The sequence below is a fragment of the Zingiber officinale genome, chromosome 8B, assembly GCF_018446385.1.
Source record: "Zingiber officinale cultivar Zhangliang chromosome 8B, Zo_v1.1, whole genome shotgun sequence".
Lineage (NCBI taxonomy): Eukaryota > Viridiplantae > Streptophyta > Magnoliopsida > Zingiberales > Zingiberaceae > Zingiber > Zingiber officinale.
This window is the reverse complement of record NC_056001.1, coordinates 37,552,379-37,575,913: the sequence shown is the minus strand read 5'-3', so window position 1 is coordinate 37,575,913 and position 23,535 is coordinate 37,552,379. Positions and strand designations below refer to the sequence as shown.

The following is a 23,535-nucleotide window of genomic DNA, read 5'->3' as shown; positions in this document are numbered from 1 at the left end:
AAAAAATCCTTGCAGGGGTTCCAGGAAACCCGACGACTATCTGAAGGAGAGATTACCGTCTACATGGGCAATGCTACTAAGGTGGCAGCTGTTGCAGTGGGAGACGTCTACTTATCTTTTAGTAGAAATAGAAATTTGGTTTTAAGAAATTGTCTTTATGTACCCAGTTTTAGAAAGAATTTAATTTCAGTTTCTAAACTGTTTTTAGATGGATATTCAGTTTCTTTCAGTAACGATGTAGTTATTAAAAGAAATAAAGTGATTATCTGTTCTGGTGCATTAGTTGGCAATTTGTATACTTTAAATCCAATTTCTTCCACAAAGCAAAACATGGAAATTTATAACTCATCTTCTAATTCTAATAAGAGAAAAGAACCTTCAGAAATGAACCAAGCATATCTTTGGCATCTAAGGCTTGGTCATATTAACTTAAGTAGGATTCAGAGGCTTATAGCCGATGGACTTTTGAGTTCATTAGAGTTGGAAAATTTTCCAACTTGTGAATCCTGCTTAGAAGGTAAAATAACCAAGAGGCCATTCAAGGCCAAGGGGTATAGAGCCAAAGAAGTGTTAGAATTGGTTCACTCTGATTTGTGTGGTCCTATGTCTGTCCAGGCAAGAGGAGGTTTTGAATATTTTGTCTCTTTCATAGATGATTATTCAAGATATGGATATATTTACCTAATGCGCCGCAAGTCCGAGTGCTTTGATAAGTTCAAAGAATACAAGGCTGATGTGGAAAAACGATTAGGTAAAAGTATCAAGATACTACGATCTGATCGTGGTGGCGAATACCTCTTAGGAGAGTTTAGGAATTACTTATCAGAGACCGGGATTCAATCCCAATTGTCTGCACCTAGAACACCCCAACAGAATGGTGTAGCAGAACGAAGGAATAGGACTCTTATGGAGATGGTTAGATCAATGATGAGTTATTCAGAATTACCAAATTCGTTTTGGGGATATGCTCGGGAAACGATTCCGAACTTAGTACCTTCTAAATCGGTTTCTTCTACTCCAATAGAATTGTGGAATGGCGAAAACCCGTCTAAGACATATTCGGTTTGGGGTAGTCCAGCACATGTGCTAAAAAGATTGATATCTCGTACAGAAGTTCGCGTGATTGTGGGATATCCCAAAGGAACGAAGGAGGTTTATTTTATAGTCCTAAAGACTAAGGTCATTGTTAGCACCAATGCCCGGTTTTAGAAGAAGACTATATAATGGATCACAAGCCCAGTAGTAAAATTGTTTTAGAAGAACTTAGAGAGGACATGTCTACTTCAGTACCAACAGTACAAGATGAAGTACCACAAGAGACTGCAACACGTGTCACACATGATACACAACCACAGACAGTGCCTCGTCGTAGTGGGAGGGTTGTGAGGCAGCCTGAGAGATTCATGTTTTTTGGGAGAGTCTTCGGACTTGATCCCGGGTAAACATGAACCTGATCCCCGGTCATATGACGAAGCACTCCAAGATATATATGCAGCATCTTGGCAAAAGGCGATGAATTCTGAAATAGAGTCTATGTACTCTAATAAGGTCTGGGAGCTTGTAGAACCACCTGATGGTGTAAAAGTCGTTGGATGCAAGTGGATCTACAAAAGGAAAAGAGGGACAGACGGGAAGGTAGAAATCTTCAAAGCTAGGCTTGTTGCGAAAGGGTACACTCAGAAAGAGGGAATCGATTATGAGGAAACCTTTTCACCGGTAGCCATGCTTAAGTCTATTCGGATACTCTTATCCATTGCTGTAAAGCCCGAAAAATTTCAGAATTTGTTTTAGAAATATAGTATGATTTTTCTGGAATTTTTAGATATTTTTCCGGAATTTTCCGAGTAGCGGAAGCAGCAAAAATAATTGGAACCGTAAAATAGCTTAGGCGGGAATCGAACCCGAGACCTATGGTTTACGGATAAGTTTAGTAACCGGTGAACCCAGCAGGGCCGTGCTGAAAGGAAGGAGAACCAAATATATTTATATTAGAGTTGGGTTCATTAAACCACTTAATATAAATATAAACTTAAGTTGGGATTTGGGTTATTTTATATTGGTTTTACCGTGACCTATTCCTCACCCTAGCCCTCACGCCGACTCCTCCTTCTCCTCTCCCTCACGCACGGTACACCAAGCCCCAAGGGCCAAGGGAACATCTCCCGGCGATGACTCCAACACAAAAAGGGTCCTTCTCCGCGAGAGGAACGCGAGGACGGAAGCGGTTCGTCGAACGGACAGTTTTTCGGAAAAACCTAGCGAATAGAATCGTAAGAAAACCTTACGATTGAGGTAAGAAACCCCTCACCTGCAGTATAATTGCTCTCGCTTGTTAGTTTTGGCGTTAGTTCAGTAATTTTACAGTTCTCAGTTTTAGGGTGTGTTTTAATGCACACCAAGCATTCGGTAGAATGCCCAGTTCAGAAGGATGCACCAATAGGCGTCCTAACAGCATGTAAAATATATTAGAAACATTTTTATTCAGTTGGTTATCAGTTATCACAGCTATATGGATCAGATATCCATTGGGTAGGCTCCCACAGTAGCCTCTAGGTTCAGATAACCTAGCTCTAGGTTCAGATAACCTAGAAACCAGTAAAAGAACACAAATTTACTTTTATTCAGTTGTACTTGGATCAGATATCCATGGGCTGGACTCCCACAGTCGTCCCTAGGTTCAGATAACCTAGTAACCCTTTGGATTCGGAACTTGCAATCCCGGGTCTCGTAGGGATGCGCGCACAGAGTACAGTTGTTAGGGCCCAACAGCATGTTTAGTATTTTCATCTATTATATGTATAGTTTTCAAATTTGAAACCAGTGATGAGAACACAAATTTAGCGTTCAGTTCAGTTCAGGTTCAGTTTACATGATTTGAGTTCGTGTACAGATTTAGATATATGCATGACTAGTTCAGTTTCATGCTCAGTTTATAAGTATGCCATGTTCAGTTTATATGTTATGCCATACTTTGTGTGACACCATGCCATGCCATGCTTGCATGCTCAGTTTAGTTTCAAACTGCATGTTTTAAAAACATAATCGCATCGTTGCATGTTTTTGTGAGGTAGATGGTTTCTTACTAAGCTTATTGGCTTACAGATACTACTTTTCTTATACTGCAGATACCGAAAAGTTGATTAGCGGAGGCTGGAGGGCGATGCTACGATGATGTGTGTGTGCAAGGGGTCTGGAATAAAGATCCTTGGGATCTATACGTTTTTATTTCAGTTTAGCACTTATCATGTCTAGTTTGATACCTAGTCTTGTTACTAATTGTTCTAGCTTAGTAACTATGTTTTGTTAGCTTATCATGTTTAGAACATTAGTACTTATATGCTAGAATGTATCTTCATTGTTTTAGAACTATTGTGTGATGTTTTGGCACGCCAAAGTGCTGAAATCAGAACTCTCGAGTGAAATCAGACATCGATCGGTGCCCAGACCGATCAGGGTCTGAGCTGTTCTCATTCTGTATCGCATGCATCCATGCATCGAAAGGTATATATACAGTGCAATCAATGAACAGTTTGGACGGAGTTGGAGAAGGAGAACAAGGAGTTCTTCCAGACGTACATGAAGGGGCAAGAGGAGAAGGCATTGGACATGGCTACCGAGGAGAGGGTGCAGAAGATGCTGGCTGAGGAGGCTGCCAAAGATCTGGACAAGGATAGATAGTGAATAATTATCAGTTGATCGATCGGCAAGTTAGTTTGAGTTCCTAGCTCGGATGGGAGGTCAAGCATTCTCCTTAGCACATGTACACCAATCGGAAAGGGGTCTTGAATCCTTCCTTATAACAGCATGGGTGTATCAGTTATCATATTAATAGAGTCAGTTAGTGAAAATTTTATTTTATCTAGTTTTCCGCACAGTACGGCACAGTAGTTTCAGTAGTTAATGTAGCGATCCGGCTCACAGCCTAGTACCCAGGAGTTGGGTCGTTACAGAGTGGTATCAGAGCAGTGTTCCATACTTCCTACACACACATCAGCATTGTACCTGCAGCTTCCAAGTAAGAACATCTCTCACTCAGTTTTGTTTTCAGCTTTCATATCAGTTATATGTGCTTTCATGTTTGCTCGCATGTTGGTAGTTAATTAATTCATGTTTACAGTGATAGTATTTAACATGTTACCAGAAGTTAACTATAACATGATAGCCTAGTTATATATATATATGTTCTCTGCTATTTAGAAAATGGTACGAGGACATCCAGCTAAGAAAGCAGCAGCGGCTGAGCAGGCAGTTCAGTGCCTCCCCGGACCTTACGAATTAGTGGCTCGGCTACAGCAGCTTGCAGCGAGATAGCCTCCTTAAAGGCTAACCAGCAGACTACTCCCCGTCACTCCAGACTGAACCTCACGACTCCAGAATCACAGAGGTAGTACCACCTCAGCCTGCAGTCAGTAGCCCCAGTGGCAGGGGCTAAGAGAGAAGCTTACCTTATCCAGTGGCAGAGAATTAAGCCCGAGAACTTCTCGGCACCAATGAACCATGGGATGCTCGGGCATGGTTTAAAACACTTTGGAAAGCACGATGGAGCTTCTAGATTGGCGAGCACGAAAGGTGAAGTGTGCCTCCTACATTTAAGGAGACGCATGTGGTGGGGCGGATTAAACCGAAGTGGCCATAAACCCGGATGACATGGGCCAACTTCGAGAAAGAATTCTTGAGGAATTCTTTCACATGCAAGTCACGAACCGACACTATGACGAGTTTACGAGTTTCGTCGGGCAACCTATCGCTTCGGGAGGCCGTGAAGAAATTCAGTTGGCCGTCGTGTCCGTAACTAGTCACCGGAGAAGGAACAGTACGCTTGATCTCGAAGATGCTCGCACGAGATCGCAATGAATGTGGTGGTGGTGTTCATAGGCCACAAACCACGGAGGAGCTGGTGAGTAGTGCACGATCAGCACAACATCACCCAGCAGAAGCGGTTTCCACAGAACCCAAGGGACAAGTGGCTCGTGCACTTAGCGAAAACAACAAGGCATAGCTCCAACTGGAAGGAAGCATAAGGCAAGCGGTGACCCAAAGGAGGACCAGTGGAAAACATTCCGGACATCCCAAGTGTGCTACTTGTGGGAAACATCATCCGGGTGCTGCAAGGGTACGCGAGGTTGTTTTGAATGTGGATGGGAAGGGCACATGGCTAGCGATTGCCGAACAAAACGATCTTCCTCACCTCACCGGTACGATGGAGCTCAACCAGGCCCACTACACGGATGTATCTTTGTCTTAGATGGTCCAGGATCGATCAGGCATTAGAAGCCCCACGGCTACCACGAATGCCAGGATTTTCTCGCTGACCAGAGAGGACGTAGCAAATGCCTCGACAGTTGTCACAGGTCAGATCAGTATTTTTCAGCATAATGCAACTGTCTTATTCGATACTGGGGCAACCCACTCTTATGTATCCAGGGCATTTGCCGAGAAACTAGCAACACCTCCAGAAGTACTCAATAGTCAGTTTCTGACAACGCTACCCTCAGGAGACATTATGACGTCTACGCACTGGCTCAGAGTAGTACCAGTCATTATAGCAGACAGGGAGCTTTTTGGTGATCTGATAGTGCTAGAAATGACTGACTACGATGTCATCTTTGGAATGGATTTTCTGATCAGATACGGCGCTTCTATAGAGTGCCGTAAACAGAAAGTCATATTCCAACCTGAAGCGGGAGTACAGTTTGAGTACACGGGGAAGCCAAAGAGGAAAGCCAGGAAGTTTCTCTTAGCATTGAAAGCACAACAGCTATTGGATTCAGGATGCATGGGATTTTTAGCAAATGTAGTCAACACCAGCTAGGACAAGAACCAACAGCTATCAGAGGTTCGAGTCGTTTGCGACTACCCAGCAGTCTTCCTTGAAGAGCTACCAGACTTAGCACCAGACAGGGAGATTGAATTTGAGATAGAGCTCATTCCCGGCACAAATCCAATTTCCAAGGCACCGTACCGCATGGCTCCAGCAGAACTGAAGGAACAATTACAGGAGCTTCTTGACAAGGGTTTCATACGCCCTAGTCACTCACCATGGGGAGCACATGTGTTGTTCGTGAAGAAGAAGGATGGAAGCATGCGCTTATGCATAGACTACCGTGCTTTGAACCAAGTCACAATTAAAAACAGGTACCCTCTTCCCAGGATAGATGACCTGTTTGACCAGCTAAAGGGAGCCACAGTGTTCTCTAAAATCGACCTCAGATCAGGATATCACCAGGTTAAAGTCAAGGAAGGTGATATACCTAAAACAGCCTTCAGGACTAGGTACGGACATTATGAGTTCGTAGTCATGCCTTTCGGCGTGACAAATGCCCCAGCTACATTCATGGACCTCATGAACAGAGTATTCAGAGAATACTTAGACAAGTTTGTCATCGTGTTCATCGATGACATTCTTATCTATTCGTGCACTCGGGAGGACCATGCAGAGCATCTGAAGACAGTTTTGCATCCTTCAAGAACCAGCTGACGCCAAATTCACGAAATGTGAATTTTGGCTAGACAGGTAGCCTTTCTAGGTCACATCATCTCCAAGGATGGTGTTATGGTAGATCCCAAAGATAGAAGCGGTAAATAGCTGGAAGAGACCCAGAACGCCTGAAATCGAAGCTTTACGGGATTAGCAGAGCTACTATAGGAAATTGTAGAGGACTTCTCCAGGATAGCCTCCCCAGTGACTCTCACCAGGAAGAACAAGAAATTTCGGTGGACAGAGGACTTCAGCGAACTAAAGCGGAGATTGACCGGTGCTCTATTTTAGCTATACCGAGAAAACACGGCGGCTTGACATCTCTGACACCTCTAAATTGGGATTAGGAGCGATACTGATGCAAAAGGCAAGGTGATCGCCTATGCCTCCGGACAACTCAAGGATTATGAGAGGAACTATCCTACTCACGACCTTGAGCTTGCAGCAGTGGTGTTCGCTCTCAAGATTTGGAGACATTATCTGTACGGAGCTCAGTGCAGAGTGTATACAGATCATCAAAGTCTGAAGTATTTCTTTACTCAGAAGGATCTGAATATGCGACAGCGCAGATGGTTAGAACTGGTCAAGGATTATGACATAGATATCCTCTACCATCCAGGGAAAGCTAATAAGGTAGCAGACGCACTCAGCAGGAAGTCTAGTGCTACCTTATTATCTTTAGCAGCTATGTCACCACCCCTAAGGAAGGAGATTACAACTTTTAGTCTCGAAATTATAGTCGGGCAGCTTTCCACAATGTCCTTAGCATCTACCTTGCTTGATGATATCCAGACAGCTCAGGAGCAGGATCCTGAAATCCGAAAATCAAGCAAGGGTTAGCGAATCGAGAAAGTGGAGAGTTGAGTGTCCGGTGGGGTAGTGTCTTGTGGTGATGACTTTGTGTTCGGATCGGGAGGAACTACGGCGATTCTAGACGAGGCTCACAGGACTCCTATGCGATGCATCTGGTTCCACCAAAATGTATCGGGATCTAAAGAAACGATTTTGGTGGCACAGGATGAGCGAGATGTCGCCAGATCGTCGGCCTAACTCACAAAGGGTTAAGGCGAACATCGTGACAGGAGGAGTTCGGATCCAGTTCCAGAATGGAAGTGGGAGGATATCTCTATGGACTTCATAGTGGGGTTACCGAACCACGAATGGTTTTGATGCCATTTGGGTAATAGTCGACAGTTGACTAAATCAGCCCACTTCTTAGCTATCGAATATCCTATTCCATGGAGCAACTAGCTCGGTTGTATCTCAAGGAGATAGTCAGGGTGCATGGAGTCCCACGAACCATTATATCGAACAGAGACAGCAGATTTACATCACACTTCGGAAGTGTGTGCAGTCAGCTATGGGCACCCAGTTAAATTCAGAGAGCCTTCCATCCTCAGACGGATGGTCAGACGGAAGCCTAAGGAAGCCTGGGTCGTGTACTCCACACGGCCATATCATTTTTCCAGAGACAGGTGAAGCCTCGGCCATGTGCACTACACGGCCGTGTGAGGTTTCTAGACACCATGAGACTTTTGGCCATGTGCACCACACGGCCGTGTCAGGTTTCCAGAGGTGAAGGCAGTGCAGGCTGTGTGGATCTACACGGCCATGCAAAGAGGGTGTTGATAGAGGCAAGACAGAGCCGTGTACCTCACACAGCCGTGTGAGGTCGCTAGAGAAGAAAGTGGAGCAGGCTTTGTGAAGCTCCCATGAAGGAGTCATGCGTTTTGGGAAGAAGGGCAAGCTAGCTCCCGATATGTGGGACCCTACCTTATCACGAAGAGAGTGGGAAAGGTAGCATATGAGCTAGAGCTACCCCATGAGATGTCAGCCGTCCACAACGTATTTCATGTCTCCATGCTGAAGAAGCATATTCCAGACGCCACCCAAGTGATTGAGCCCCAGTTGGTACAGGTCCGTGATGATCTCAGCTATGACAGTCGGCCTATTCAGATAATAGACCGAGCAGTAAAGAAATTACGGAACAAGGAAGTGCCATTAGTCAAGGTCAGTTGGCAAAATCACACAGCAGCAGAGGCGACTCGGGAGACAGAGGCCAGCATGAGACAGAAGTACCCGGCGAACTTTTTATAAGGTATGGGGGATTGTAAAGCCCGAAAATTTCAAATTTGTTTTAGAAATATAGTATGATTTTTCTGGAATTTTTAGATATTTTTCCGGAATTTTCCGAGTAGCGGAAGCAGCAAAAATAATTGGAACCGTAAAATAGCTTAGGCGGGAATCGAACCCGAGACCTATGGTTTACGGATAAGTTTAGTAACCGGTGAACCCAGCAGGGCCGTGCTGAAAGGAAGGAGAACCAAATATATTTATATTAGAGTTGGGTTCATTAAACCACTTAATATAAATATAAACTTAAGTTGGGATTTGGGTTATTTTATATTGGTTTTACCGTGACCTATTCCTCACCCTAGCCCTCACGCCGACTCCTCCTTCTCCTCTCCCTCACGCACGGTACACCAAGCCCCAAGGGCCAAGGGAACATCTCCCGGCGACGACTCCAACACAAAAGGGTCCTTCTCCGCGAGAGGAACGCGAGGACGCAAGCGGTTCGTCAAGACATCGTTTTTGGAAATTCTAGCGAATAGAATCGTAAGAAAACATTACGAGGTAAGAAACCCCTCACCTGCAGTATAATTGCTCTCGCTTGTTAGTTTTGGCGTTAGTTCAGTAATTTTACAGTTCTCAGCTTTAGGGTGTGTTTTAATGCACACCAAGCATTCGGTAGAATGCCCAGTTCGAAGGATGCACCAATAGGCGTCCTAACAGATGTAAAATATATTAGAAACATTTTTATTCAGTTGGTTATCAGTTATCACAGCTATATGGATCAGATATCCATTGGGTAGGCTCCCACAGTAGCCTCTAGGTTCCGATAACCTAGCTCTAGGTTCGAGATAACCTAGAACAATAAAGTAAAATAAAACGATTATTGATTTTACTTTTATTCAGATTGGCACCGTACTTGGATCAGATATCCATGGCTGGACTCCCACAGTCCCTAGGTTCAGATAACCTAGTAACCCTACTGGATTGAACTTGCAATCCCGGGTCTCGTAGGGATGCGCCACAGTAAGTGCTGGGCCCAACAAGATGTTTAGTATTTTCATCTATTATATGTATAGTTTTCAAATTTGAAACCAGTGATGAGAACACAAATTTAGCGTTCAGTTCAGTTCAGGTTCAGTTTACATGATTTGAGTTCGTGTACAGATTTAGATATATGCATGACTAGTTCAGTTTCATGCTCAGTTTATAAGTATGCCATGTTCAGTTTATATGTTATGCCATACTTTGTGTGATACCATGCCATGCCATGCTTGCATGTTCAGTTTAGTTTCAAACTGCATGTTTTAAAAACATAATCGCATCGTTGCATGTTTTTGTGAGGTAGATGGTTTCTTACTAAGCTTATTGGCTTACAGATACTACTTTTCTTATACTGCAGATACCGGTAAAAGAAAAGTGGATTAGCGGAGGCTGGAGGGCGATGCTACGATGATGTGTGTGTGCAAGGGGTCTGGAATAAAGATCCTTGGGATCTATACGTTTTTATTTCAGTTTAGCACTTATCATGTCTAGTTTGATACCTAGTCTTGTTACTAATTGTTCTAGCTTAGTAACTATGTTTTGTTAGCTTATCATGTTTAGAACATTAGTACTTATATGCTAGAATGTATCTTCATTGTTTTAGAACTATTGTGTGATGTTTTGGCACGCCAAAGTGCTGAAATCAGAACTCTCGAGTGAAATCAGACACTGATCGGTGCCCAGACCGATCAGGGTCTGAGCTGTTCCACTGGATCGGTCAGCCGACCGATCCAGCGAGATACAGTATGCTACTGTATCCTCCTGGATCGGTCAGCCGACCGATCCAGCATCGAACAGTAGGCATCTCAGCGCCTCCAGGTGCCTGGATCGGTCTGCAGACCGATCCAGACACACCTGGATCGGTCTGCCGACTGATCCAGCCTCTGCTGGATCGTTCCGTAGACCGATCCAGCATGGCATAGAATCGCAGTAAGATTGATCGATCCGTGGATCGATCAGCAGCTAGCTGGGAAGTTAGTTTGAGTTCCTAGCTCAGATGGGAGGTCAAGCATTCTCCTTAGCACATGTACACCAATCGGAAAGGGGTCTTGAATCCTTCCTTATAACAGCATGGGTGTATCAGTTATCAGATTAATAGAGTCAGTTAGTGAAAATTTTATTTTACCTAGTTTTCCGCACAGTACGGCACAGTAGTTTCAGTAGTTAATGTAGCGATCCGGCTCACAGCCTAGTACCCAAGAGTTGGGTCGTTACAATTGCTGCTCATATGGATTATGAGATTTGGCAAATGGATGTCAAGACAGCTTTCCTTAATGGAAGTCTTGAAGAGAACATCCATATGAAGTAACCAGAAGGGTTCATTGAAGAAGGGTATACAAATTATATTGGTCATAGAGTCTTATACTTTGACATCTTAAGCAAACACCTCATTGAGACGTGGACCTGAGATGATTGGGTATAAGTCAAAATGTCTGAAGATGTTTGGATAGCCCACATGGGATTCACTTGTAACAACCCAAATTTCCTCATTACGAGTCCTAATAGTACTTAAAAATATTTATAAATGCTTTAGAAATATTCTAGAGATTTTTAGAAATTTTTAGAGTATTTTTATTCAATTTTCGGAGTTTGTTTGGTATTTTTACCAAAATAAACGAATTTGAGGCAAAAAGAGGTCGGGCCGAGAATCGAACCGGAGACCTCTAGTTAAGCAAAGTCTTAAGTTGTTTCGGATGACCAGGAACCCAGCAGGATCGTGCTGATAAAATAGATAGCGAAATTAATTTAAGGGATAACAGAGAACAAAATACCCAAAATATAAAAAGGGATAAGTTAAGAGAGGAATTAGGTTTTCTCTTCTGTTGTCCGATATTTTTTCCTCCTCCCGACTGCGCGCGGCGCCTTTGCTTGGGCGAAAACGAAAAGAGGAAGCTAGAGCTTCGACTCTGGCGGCCGACCAAGGATCAATTTCGAGAGCTTTCCACACCATCGCGATCACCTCGTCGAGGAGAACGCGTAGACGTGAGGAAGTTGCCGAAATTTCAATCTTCTCCGAAGCCCTAGAAGTCGATTTCGACTGTGAGTCAAGGGAATTCGGTAAGTGCTTCTCACCTGCAGTAGGAGTAGTTTCGGATTCTTGTTCCTCCTTGATTTTTCGAAGCACGGTGTAAGGAGCATGGTTTTCGAAGTATGCTGCCATGAGTCTTATAAAAAACAAAAGGGATTGTGTGGATTAGGCATGTAGTTAGATTTTCCAGCCCTTATGACTAGCGTCTCATATTTAGATTCTTATTGGTTGTTACATTAATGGGCACAGTCGGCACATATTGAGCCTTGTAGGTTTCGGTTTTGTTGCCAAGCAGCGAACTTGAGATGAGTTAGATTTTGAGCATGTGGTGTTAGTTTCGTGGTTACTGCTATGAACAGAAATGACTTTTATGTTTGTAATATCTCAGTATTTGATTTTCCTTGCTGCCATGTGTAGGAAAAGCCCTCTAAATGAGGATGCAGTAGAATGGTTTTGTGCCTAGTAGACCTTTAGAGACTTATGGGTTGTTGTAAGTAAAGCAAGGTTAGTTTTTATAGAATTCCGAATTTCAAAATTTGGATCCGCAGCACGCCAAGTGCTTGAAGAGATGCTGAGGCATTTTATATTAAAAGTATTAACAAGTAACGAGTATTTTACTTGAAGAGGCTAGTACTTGACTTCCGAGGTTGTCGTTAAACAAATCCATGTGACCGGTTCCGAGGTCTCGACCCTGGTAAGACCAAGGTCTTCACCCTCGTAGGACTGGCGGTTCGCCACCCCAGTCTCTATTAGGGAACGTGCTTTGGTACTACGCCTGGGCCCAAAGAGGAAAATTTATTATTATTTTGAATTATAAGGTTTGAACAAATGAAATAAGCTTTATATGGGTTTTTAATTCCAGCAGGATTTAGTGTTGTTTGTGCTATGTATCGGACATGAGTAGCCTTTGTTTTGGGAGTATTCAGCTAGGTCTTTTAGCAGTTCATCTAAACATGCTGTTTGGTTCCCTTCGGAACTCTTTAGTAGGAACAACTTGTGCTAACTATGCTGTTAGATCTTTTGTTATTGTTTTGTTATACATGCAGTTTTAGATTCATTGGTTGTGTAATATAGCATTCCAGTTACAGAATTTTCCTTGTAAATTCTGAGCATGAATAACTCTAATCCAAGTGTGTGCAGTCCAGATTTCCTGGTTTTGTATTTTTTTCCATGAGCAAGAATAGCCACCAATTGCATGTCAACTTTAGATCCTTTGTTGGGTTATAAACGGGGGGGGAGACAGTTCCTCTTTTGTAGCAATGTTGTTTTGGTTCGGTTGTTGGCTTGAATGAGGGGAACGACTTTATATAAGTAGATTTCGCAGATTCGGTTTTTCCCTTGAAACTTACTGGACCGAGCAGTGCTTACTAAAGCATTTCAGATATTACTCACTTGTTAAACATTTCTTTAAGCATTTCAGTTTGTTTTAGTTTTTGTTATAGATATATCCATATATGCACATTGAGTTTTGTGAGTAGACAGCGCTTACTAAGCATCCGCTTATAGTTGCATTTCCTCTTACTGCAGATAAAGGAAAAGGAAAGCTATAGTGAAGGAAGACGACAAGGAGGTGTGGGATGAATGTGTGATGTCTGGACTATTGAAGCCTTGGGACCTTGCTAAAGAATTTATTAAGATTTTGTATTTAGACTGGTTGTGAAATTTAGGTGGATTAAGTCCTTCTTGCATTGTTAGAATTATTCTTTCATGTTGATGGTTTATTCATAGAATGCTTTTATGTTTTAGAATTCTTCCATTTAAATTGCTATGCACATTAGTCTCATTATTTGAGTTGTATCACGGTCGCATGCATGTGCAGATCGATATATTTTAGTTGAGAACAAATGCTTGAGTAGAATGTATAGATGAGTTATTTATGTTTCCAGCTGCTACTAAGTTGCATGTTTTCGAGTTTCTTGAGAGTTTTAAGTATTACTATCAACATGTGAGCAACACTAATAAAGTAAAGTTTATAGTTAAGTAACGTCCCACTCCCCTTTACAGACTAGTTAAGAGGAGGGTGGGGTCGTTACATCACCACTACTTGCGAGGAGACGTATACCCTATGGCCACTTGTTAGGATTATTACTCAAAGTCTTTGGCCAAAGCATCACATGTTAAGAGTACGAGACTCTTGTACACATGTACGAATAATTTGAATCCGTAGAATGAGGAAGTATTACTTGAGTTAGGTGTGACATAGTCAGTCTAGTGGGGACAGACACATGGACCATGTCCTGAACCAAGTGGGTATAAGATGAGTGAAAGGAATAAGATACGACTCACTGTAGCTGTTGAAGGGTTTAAAATTAGTTTTAAAATCAACTATATTTTTTCAGCGAATTAGGGATCATGATGTACTAATAGGTGTCACTCATAATCGTTCTATAATTAAGTAGTTAATTATAGACAGCCAAGATAAACTGAGAATCTATTGGGTCACACACACAAACGAGTCTTTAAAAGACGTAAAACAAGTTAAAGAATAGGATTCTTAGATCAAGAGATAAATGTTTAGTTGGACCATACATACGATAAATATAGAAATATTTGTCATAATGGAGGCGTGGATGAGCTACATCTCTTATGGTAGAGTTGAACCATATTTGGTTTAATCATGAATTAGTCATGAACCAACTTGGTTTAGTTGTGAACCAAACCAAGGGGTTAATGGGCAAATTTTTGGTTAAGGGATAATGGGTTGAATTTGAGCTTTCTAATCCAACTCATTAAAGAAGATTATATATAGATGTAATTGGGAGAGAATTAGATACAAGTTTCATTATTTGGTTGATTAACTTTTGAAAACTCAATCATCCTCTCCCTCTCCTCTCTCTTGTTGCTAACAAGAAGGTGCTCCCTCTTGTTGCTGTGACCACCACAAGGGAGAAAAACTCTCCCTTGTGTGCTTCTCTTCTTCTTCCTCTTGATCCCTCTTCTTCGCTTGTGGCTAGTAACTTTCGAATGAGAGGTTTGTACTCAAGGAGTTGTCTTAAGGAGCTCAGCGTGGATACAAATAGAGGCGAGGTTTGACAACGTTGCTATGGTTGATGTCCTTCTCGTTACAGGTCATCCGTAAGGTATACCTAGCATAAATTTACTTCTCGTAAAATTTTAATTATGCGATGATGTTTAGCATGTTGTATCCTTATATACGTGTGGTGTATGATATAATAATTAGGAATTATTATTATTTTATTTTCCGCTGCGCATGCTTACGATACGTGTCCTAGAACGCACCCGCATTAGGCATATCCCAACAACAGTCAAATCATTCCACTGCCAAAGCGTCTCTTTGTGCATCCTCAGTCTTCTCTTTTGAATAACCATCCTCTGACAGATAGTTTTTGAAAAATGTTGCCAAGTGGATAAGCCATAAAAGAGAACACGAATTTTTGAACGACCCTAGTAAAATAGGGTGAGCGGATGAAATATCGAACTTGGGTTCAGTAAATCGGCTACACCTCCTTCGACTAGACTTGAAGGGGAGGCTAGTAATACGAGTCATAACGAGCGGGCCCAAGAGATGATGTGGCGGTCGAGGTCAAGGTGACATGGTAATCAAAGTTAAGGGAAGAGAACATCTCTCACTTGGCCTCATCGCTCAACCAGCACTGAGGCTTCCAAGTTCAGCCCGGCCAGGTTACAGGCTCGACGAGAGGGGGCCAACCGACCAGTTTTGAAAGTGGCCAGCCTTATAGGCCGACTGGAAGGTTTGACCTACATCATAGCAATCTGCTATATAAGCTGGCAGAATAAGGGCTAGCCCACAGATGTTTATAAATCCCTCTATACCTACCGGCCAAGCTTAAGGCGCTTAACCTCACACATCTCTCTAATACCTGCTCGTCCAGATAAAGAGGTTGGCCGGGCTTAAGACACTTGGTTTCATATTGCTTTCCGAACATATTTCCCCAATACGCCTAAGGCAACATATTATTCTCCGTACGAACTTTATTCAACATATATCAGGACAGCTTAATGCAAGAATAGGCATAAAGATGGTCGGCCTTATTGGCCAGCCAGGATACACTCATATTCTTTGAACAAGAGTTCTAGCATACAATGCATAACTAAGTAGCTTGACACGAGAATATGCATAAAAATGATCGGCCTTATAGGCCGACCGGGATATACTTAACCGACATCACGAGCAGAGAATCCTAACAACTTATCAAAATAACAACTATGTGTCAGAGAATATTATTCTAGAACATTCTTCAGGGACCATCATGTCTCCCATTGGCAGACCACTTATAACAGCATATTCCTTCAACAACCCCAGTCATGACAGAAGCCATAAAGATAAAAGAGGTATAAATGTGGGTAAATAGTAGATTTCTCAGACAATTATTGCATATTGTCTAGGTTGTACTCTTTCTATTACTTAACAAACCTCTGGCACACTTTATTACATCATGATTACAGAGGTTATGTGAGATAATATATATAGAGGAAGTCCTCTTCGTTGGAAAGGTACGTTCTCTGAATAACGACAACTTACTCTCACGTGCACATCCTCACTATTCTTCATTCACCCGTTCGGACTTGTACTGAATTGAGCATTAGAGGGTCGTTGTCAGGGACTCCCCTACTGGTTTCAAGGCACTGACATTTTGTTGGCTTGTCTCTGTGTACACAAGATCAAAAGGAAGCTCTTCCGCAAGTAAAAAAAGTCTTCTCTCATTCAGCAGCCAATCCACTGTGCCCAATGCTCTATCTTTGTAGTTTTCAGACAGGATCAGTGATGCAGGACACATGCTAGGGGACTTTCAACGAGCAACTTTGGGGAAGTAGGGAGGAATACCACATGGCGGTTCAATGGTGCAGGATGTCAGTAGGAGGTCGGTATACAACAACTAGGAGTGCGCTTACCTACTGATGATCCAAGTGACAGCCGACAAAAAGATGGTCTACATGCTCCGGGAAGGAGTGAATTGTGAGGCGTTTACTTTGGGTGACGATGCCAATGAGGCCTTGCGACCGACGTTAGGTGTGTGGCCTTTGCAATGCTGGCTTTAGGCATATGCTATTAAGGCCTATATATATATATATAGAGAGAGAGAGAGAGAGAGAATAGAAAAATATTTTAAAAGATTTACAACATGATCTTAAAGGATTTCCCATATATTTTATTATGTTCCAATGGATTTATTAAAATCTTACCTTTCTTTTTATCCCTCTTATCTATAAAAACTCTACCTTTCCATTGAATTTCTCTTGTTACTTTCCTTTCTTCCCTTTTAGCAATTTTCCAACTTGAATCCAATTTGAAGAAGTGACAAGGGGGTAAAATTGTGATGCACAGTAACTTTTTTTTAGTAAAAAATATCTTCTTTTGAATTTTTTTAGAGAAAAGTTGTTGTTTTGTTTCGTTACCTTAAAGCTTAAGCATAACAACTCGTTATTTTTAGTGTATGATTAAATTTGATATTCTGTAATGAGAAATTTTTTTTTATCAAATTGATGACTCAATCAACACATTGTACTCTTTTTGCGAGAAAGAAGTCATTTATTAATTATTGTTAGATAAAGAAATCAAAGAATGTAAAGATTTAGTGGTAGGATTTCCTTTTACAGAGAATACAAGATTACTCAAAAAAAAAATAAACAAGATAGTGATTTAGGAAAGGGAAGGATAAAAGGAATAATTATTATTATTTTTTAAAAATAGATTTAACTTTGAAATGTGTTGAGAAGTTCTTTATTATAGAATGATTGCATATTGATTAAATTATTGTTATATTTTTCCTCTTATTTATAAAAATACGTCTAAAAAAATGTTTATTATATTGTACCTGTAAGAGTCAAATTTTGAAATATTATTATATTGAAATTGCAATTTATAAATTAAAGTTTTATTCCTTTAATTTTAAATATTTTTATTTTGATAAATTAGTAGGGACTTATATTTTATTATTGTTATTATTTGAATATAAATATGTTTATTGTCTATCTCAAGTGTGAATGAAAAAAAGGTGAGAATTTTTTTTTAAAAACAATATCAAAGCTCTAATGTTTTGCTGCTTAGGGCCTCAATTAGACTTGAGCCGGTAGTCTGACCTTTGAGTTTCCTCAATATCTTGAGTGTCTCCGTGTCTCCCAGTTGTAACCATGGATCAAGTTAAGGAATTTGCTAAGGCACTGAACAAAGATTAGGATGAAATTTCTTGACATAAAATTGAGCATAAAAATTTAAGATAAGTTAAACAAACTCAGAAGAAGTAGTGTTTCTTCATCCCTCAATTCCAAATAAAACCTAGTTTATAATATATGAATTAATTCTTATGAACTCTTTGCCTAAGGATAAGGAAATTCAGTAAACAATGGTGGCTTATTTATAATTATGTTGTGTTAAAAATTTCGGTTAACATTTTGTAAAAGGATTGCTTACATGTTCTTCTTAGTGGGAATAAATCATTTCTCGATTTCTGTGAGTGAAATCAAATTGAATGTTGTGTAATAGAAAAGTAAATAAGGAGAATGCAAAAGAAAACTAACTTTTATTATGTTGTCCAAGAAAAATAAAATCAAATATTTAATGCTAAATGATTAGAATCAGATAAAATGAAATATTTTATATTATTTTTTAGCTAGCATGTATTAATTAAGATGGCGTATATTAAATGGAATATTTTATATTCATTTCTAGCTAATCATATTCTGGCATTTATCAATTTACCACAACACAACCAAAAAAAAAAGGGCAAGACTGCCCACGTATTAAGTTTAGTGTTTGTCTTCCAAATTCCAAGATAATCGGGTTCCACACCTGAAGAATGTGGTAAAAGACGAAATCACTCGTCCTTTGCGCTCCCGCCGCACCCGACCCAGGTCATCACGAGGGAGGTAAATCACGGTAGCCGAGAAGGCAAGTGGTGGTGGGGTGAGTTATGCGGGGTCCAAGGATTTATTCCCTGACAGTCCTGCAGTTCGACTCCCCGACCTCTTGTGACAAACATGTCACCACTAACCATCTCAGATGACCCGTGGAGTTCCACACATGAAGACTGCTGGATGTAAACAAGGAGAATGCTGGCCTAATCATTTATTATTAACCTATCACGCCATCTTAATTCTGTTAATGATAAATTTACATAAAATTAAACCACTTAATAAGAAATTTCTAAATTATTAATTGAAGTCAAATCATGATAACTTGAGCCAGAGATAATATTTAAAAAAAGCATAGATTAGATTTCATTCAACTATTAAGATCACAATGAACAACAACAACAACAACAACAACAACAAATAGATTGATTCTCTGTTGAAACCCTTAAACAACCGGGAGATGCAGCCCTTGAAAAAAACTCTTGATCATCTCGAGAGCTCGAGCTGGTTGATAACTTGGAACTTCATGCCCGGCTCCTCGAACAGTGGCAAATGTCAAATTATGATCATACACTACAGTGTATCCCCCGACCTACATATTCATAAAAACCATCAAAATTAATGTCGGTCTAGAAGTCGTTGTCATCGTTTGAGCAATGAAGAGAGTTTTGGCACACACAAGTATCAGAGGAGAATAACTTCATCATCAATGTAAACAGTTTCAATTCTTTATCTATCAGTGGTGGATTCGAGGATAATTAAATACAAAATATATGTATGTATTATTATGCAAGGATTTAAAACAAGATAGTTGTCTACCTCACTGTTAAGCATCCAAGCTCTCCATGAAGCTTTCACTTTAAGCTTTAGCTTATTGAGGGAGTATCTTGTGGAAGTAACAGGAACTCTTCCATCAAAGTCACCACTGCACAATTGCAAGCATGGATATATATATGACGATGAACCAAGCCAAAGCTTACTTAGGGAAAAAATTTGATCGAAAACCCCTTCACTCGTGATCTAATAAACACTATCTTTATTGTATGACATAAGTTAAGCAGAGATCTTAAAGTTATTATACTTGCACACCTACAACTACTAAATCAATGGGGCTCGAAATGAAAAATTGATATATCAATATCTATTATTGTACTTACACAATGTATATAAGGACTACAAAATTTACGCACCTACCTATACGAATAGTATTAAAACGTAAAGTTGATACTCCATATAATATGATGAAAATCTCTGTTTGCTTTAACTGCAAAAAAATGTTTTCATATGATATGGCAAAAGGCGATTCACTCGCCCCCAACGCCCCCGCCAACTCAACTTTAAGCTAACACGGAGGAGGTAGATTATAGATGACTACTAGCCATTAGTATAGTAGTCAAGGCATGCTCAGACGCGCTGAGTTTTGACCCCATGACATAATGCAGCAACACCACATGTCTCAACCACTGCATCGCCCCGAGGGAAAAAAAAAAGCGTTCATATGATCAAGACATAGGTGGCGGTGAAGAGGATTTTCACTTAAATTTTATCTCTTTAATTCATCTCCTAGATTAGTTATATAATGTAACGATGAGGCAATAATTTGTTTTACCTGTACTTCAAAACCCTAATCCCATTGGATAACAATTCGTGAATAATTGGCAACATTGTGGAAGGTTGATCCGACCAACTTGGTATCACTTGGCTGCATCGAGACAAAAATATAAATAAATGAGCTGAATTTTCATTATTTTGTTTAAAAGAAAAAAAAATTATCAAATGGCAGCTTATATGAGATATGTATATACCTACAACCAGACCAGGTGTAGTTGAGCTTTGTCACATTGGCATGTAGAGCTTTCTGTACCGCAGGATTATTAAGGTATGCCTCCACGTAATTAGAAGTACAAGGATCAAAATTCTCAATCTGTATCATAATTTGAAAAAAAAAAAATCATTTCAGGATATAGACATAACAATTGGTAGGCAAGAAGGGATCTCCATATTTTGAAAAATAGAACAAGATCGAATCTGTTAGTTCTATGATTTTTTACAATTAACTTGGCTACAGACCATATCCCTATTATTCATTCACAATTGATATGATTGGGAAAAAATTTTGAATGAGTTTGGTGACAAGAAGAAGCCTCCTAAGGTGAACAAAAATAATATCCAAGTTCCAGCTCTCGCAAGTGGAGGAGGAGCTTTTGAAACGCATGATCAAGGGGAATTAATCATCTCGCTCACTCGAATGTTGAGTGGCGGTGATCAAATCCTGCTCAACTAATCATGTAAAGCATAAGTCTCCCTTCTCCATTTGTGCAATTTAATTACTTTCAGTAACTGAGAAATCATAAAATGATTTGAATAAAAATAATTCTGTAAAAAAAGGGAGCCTCTGAAGGAAAGCAAAGCTAGTGTGCAAGCCTTGGCTCTTGCAGGTCGTTTTTGCATGAAAGGGGAGCCTCTGCACCACATGATCTAGGGGGACTTATAATTTCGCTCGCTCACGTCTAGAATGGCTGAGATGAAGTCCTGTTCGATCGATCATGCAGCATATAGGTCTCCCTTAGTGCAATTTAACCTTATCCAGTGACTGAGAACCATAAAATGATTTGAATGAAAACTATGTAATGTTAGTGATTAACATTCAAATGAATTTGGTGGAGGGGGCTTGAAAGGGAACAAGTTTCCAGTGCAAATCTCTTTTTAATCTCGATCATGCTCGATCCAGAGTCTGCCCTTCATGCAATTTTTTTCATATGAGGGGTTGCATCAAGTTAGTTGTTATTCCATTTCTAAATGGGATCAAGAAGGGATACAAGTCTACATGGTAGAAGACTAGAAGTTAACAGTTTGAGTCAGATTACCCTCTAAATCCAATATAATTTTTCCTAATTTAACTTACTCCTTGTAGTGATCAAACAAGAATGCAATGAACTCCGATTCTTGAGTTAACAGGTTGAATCGATCCATCTTAATTGACTCTGAAAATACCATGAAAATGAGGATAAATATAAATATGCTTGCAAGAGACAAACCGAAGGCAACTTTGGAGTCGGCGTCACTCCCGCCGAGAAGCACAGCGGCGCGTATATGTTGTAGATGTTCACTTCGTCGAAGACACGGCTCGCCTCGTCGACCGCTCGGTCGCACTCCGGAGGCTGCTGTTGTGTATCCAGCGAGAAATTGCAGAACTTGTGAATCGAGACGATGGTCTCGTCGGCAATCAACGCGTGCGTCCAGAAGTAGTCGAACAGCCCCTTCCTATCCGTCTCCTCGTTGATCACTGCGTTCCCGATCTAGGGCATTCGAAAGCAAAATGAGATCTTTCGGTCGAGAGCTAGAGGAGATCGATCTTTCCCAAATTAATTTGCAATCGAAATGGGAACTTTCGATGAAGCATCGGAGGGGATCGCTCCTTCCCGATTTAATAAACAATCAAAATGAGTGGGGATCGATCGGACTGTTTGATTTCGGGATCCATGTCTTACCGCGATGCCTTTGAGGTTGATGAGGCGATCTTTATGATGGAGTATGGCATGGGCGAGCTGGGGGACGTAGTGCCCGGCGTAGCTCTCGCCGGTGATGAAGAAGTCCCTCCCCTTATACTCCGGGAACCGCTCGAACCAGTTGACGAGGAAAATCAGCGCATCGATCGCCGTCCTACGGTCGCCGCTCTTGGCGTAGTCCGACGTGGTGTTGGAGTAGGAGAAGCCGACGCCGGCGGGGCTCTCGAGGAACAAGACGTTCGCCACTGTATTGGACGATGCACGTCAGTCGTTCGGGGTAATGAGTAATGACAAAGCAGAAAGCTTTTTTTACTCTACTACCTAAACTTTAGGAAATAACATTTATATATGTATAAATATACGATGATGATGACAGACGATCCTAACCTTCGTTCCAAGCGTAGGGATTCCTGTACAGAGTCTTGCCATCGCTCATCACTCGAAACGGCCCGAGCTCCTCCATGGCGCCGTACCCCAGCGACGAACAACCCGGCCCTGCACCCACTCATGCCACTGCAATCACCACTCTATCGAAAAGCAACTCAGATCGATCGATTCATTTTCTACTAATTTCATACCTCCATTGAGCCAGAGCACAAGAGGCTTCGACCCGCTGTTCTCGGCAGCCTCGGCGAAGTAGTAAAACAGAGCCCGACCGTTGGGTTTGTCGACGGTGACATACCCCGCGTACTGATCGAAATGCACGTCGGCCGGTTGCCCAGGCAGCCGAACGACCTTGTCGCCCTCCTTCAGCCTGCCATTGTCGTAGACCTTCGACTCTAGGTTGGATACCAAAAGGAGACTGCTAGGCCATGAAGAAGAAGACCTCCCTGCTCTGTTGTTAAAGTAGAACTTGTTCAAAGCATCTCCCTGCTGCCTTGTACCAGAAGCTCCGCATTGTAATAAACAGAGGAGGAAGAAGAAGCAGAGACAGCTGAAACTTGGCTTCATTGTTTGATTGGGAATGAGGAATGGAATTGAATGGCATCTTATTTATAGGATGAACAATCGGATAATTATGGAGTAACTGATTAATTGTTGTTGGAGCCGGCGGAGAATGATCTGTTTGCTTCGTCTGGGAATGATATGTTTGACCCTTGTCGTTGTATTATGGAACGAGGCAAGCCAACTGTTTTTGGATTTTATTTGTTTTTTTAAGTTGGCAGCGGGTGTTCAACCTACATACGAACAATTAATTCTCTATGAAAATTTTCTACAGGATATAAACGAATTATCCATTGATCAAAAATTTATCTGTTGTAAGACTCGAGTCTAGCAAATTAAGATAGATGTATTACTGTACCATTGCCGAGGGCCAATCAGAAATTTCAAGATGGATCATGTCATTGTTCGTTCCACTATTTAAATTCAAAACGGCTTTGGACTGTATTTCCATAATGAAAGAGAGATTATTATTGACAATGATAAAAAAAAATTAAAAGGCTTCAACGAGATAGATAGTTTATAAGGTAAACTTTATCTTCACTTATCGAACTAAAAAAAAATCTAAAAATGCAAAGATATGACAAAAGCTTAGACATCATATTCAAAATTCTCCATCGATCAAGTTA

The 23,535-nt window shown here is 41.0% G+C and overlaps 1 protein-coding gene across 3 annotated transcripts in view; it reads right to left on the bottom strand.

The window, feature by feature from the left end:
* Positions 1-22,977, bottom strand: part of LOC122015180 (serine carboxypeptidase II-3-like) — a 72,481-nt gene extending 49,504 nt beyond the window's left edge. The window contains exons 1-8 of one of the 3 annotated variants that reach the window (XM_042571939.1): positions 22,543-22,971; positions 22,352-22,459; positions 21,947-22,209; positions 21,494-21,754; positions 20,261-20,379; positions 20,065-20,157; positions 19,275-19,380; positions 18,784-19,047 (exon numbers count right to left, since the gene is read on the bottom strand). In XM_042571939.1, coding sequence (XP_042427873.1) covers positions 18,901-19,047; positions 19,275-19,380; positions 20,065-20,157; positions 20,261-20,379; positions 21,494-21,754; positions 21,947-22,209; positions 22,352-22,459; positions 22,543-22,915 — 1,470 coding nt within the window. In that variant the 5' untranslated portion in view covers positions 22,916-22,971 and the 3' untranslated portion in view covers positions 18,784-18,900. Of the gene's footprint in view, positions 1-18,783; positions 19,048-19,274; positions 19,381-20,064; positions 20,158-20,260; positions 20,380-21,493; positions 21,755-21,946; positions 22,210-22,351; positions 22,460-22,542 lie in introns of those variants that run through there. The other 2 variants (XM_042571941.1, XM_042571940.1) reach the window with 2 other exon arrangements.
* Positions 22,978-23,535: the final 558 nt, after the last annotated feature.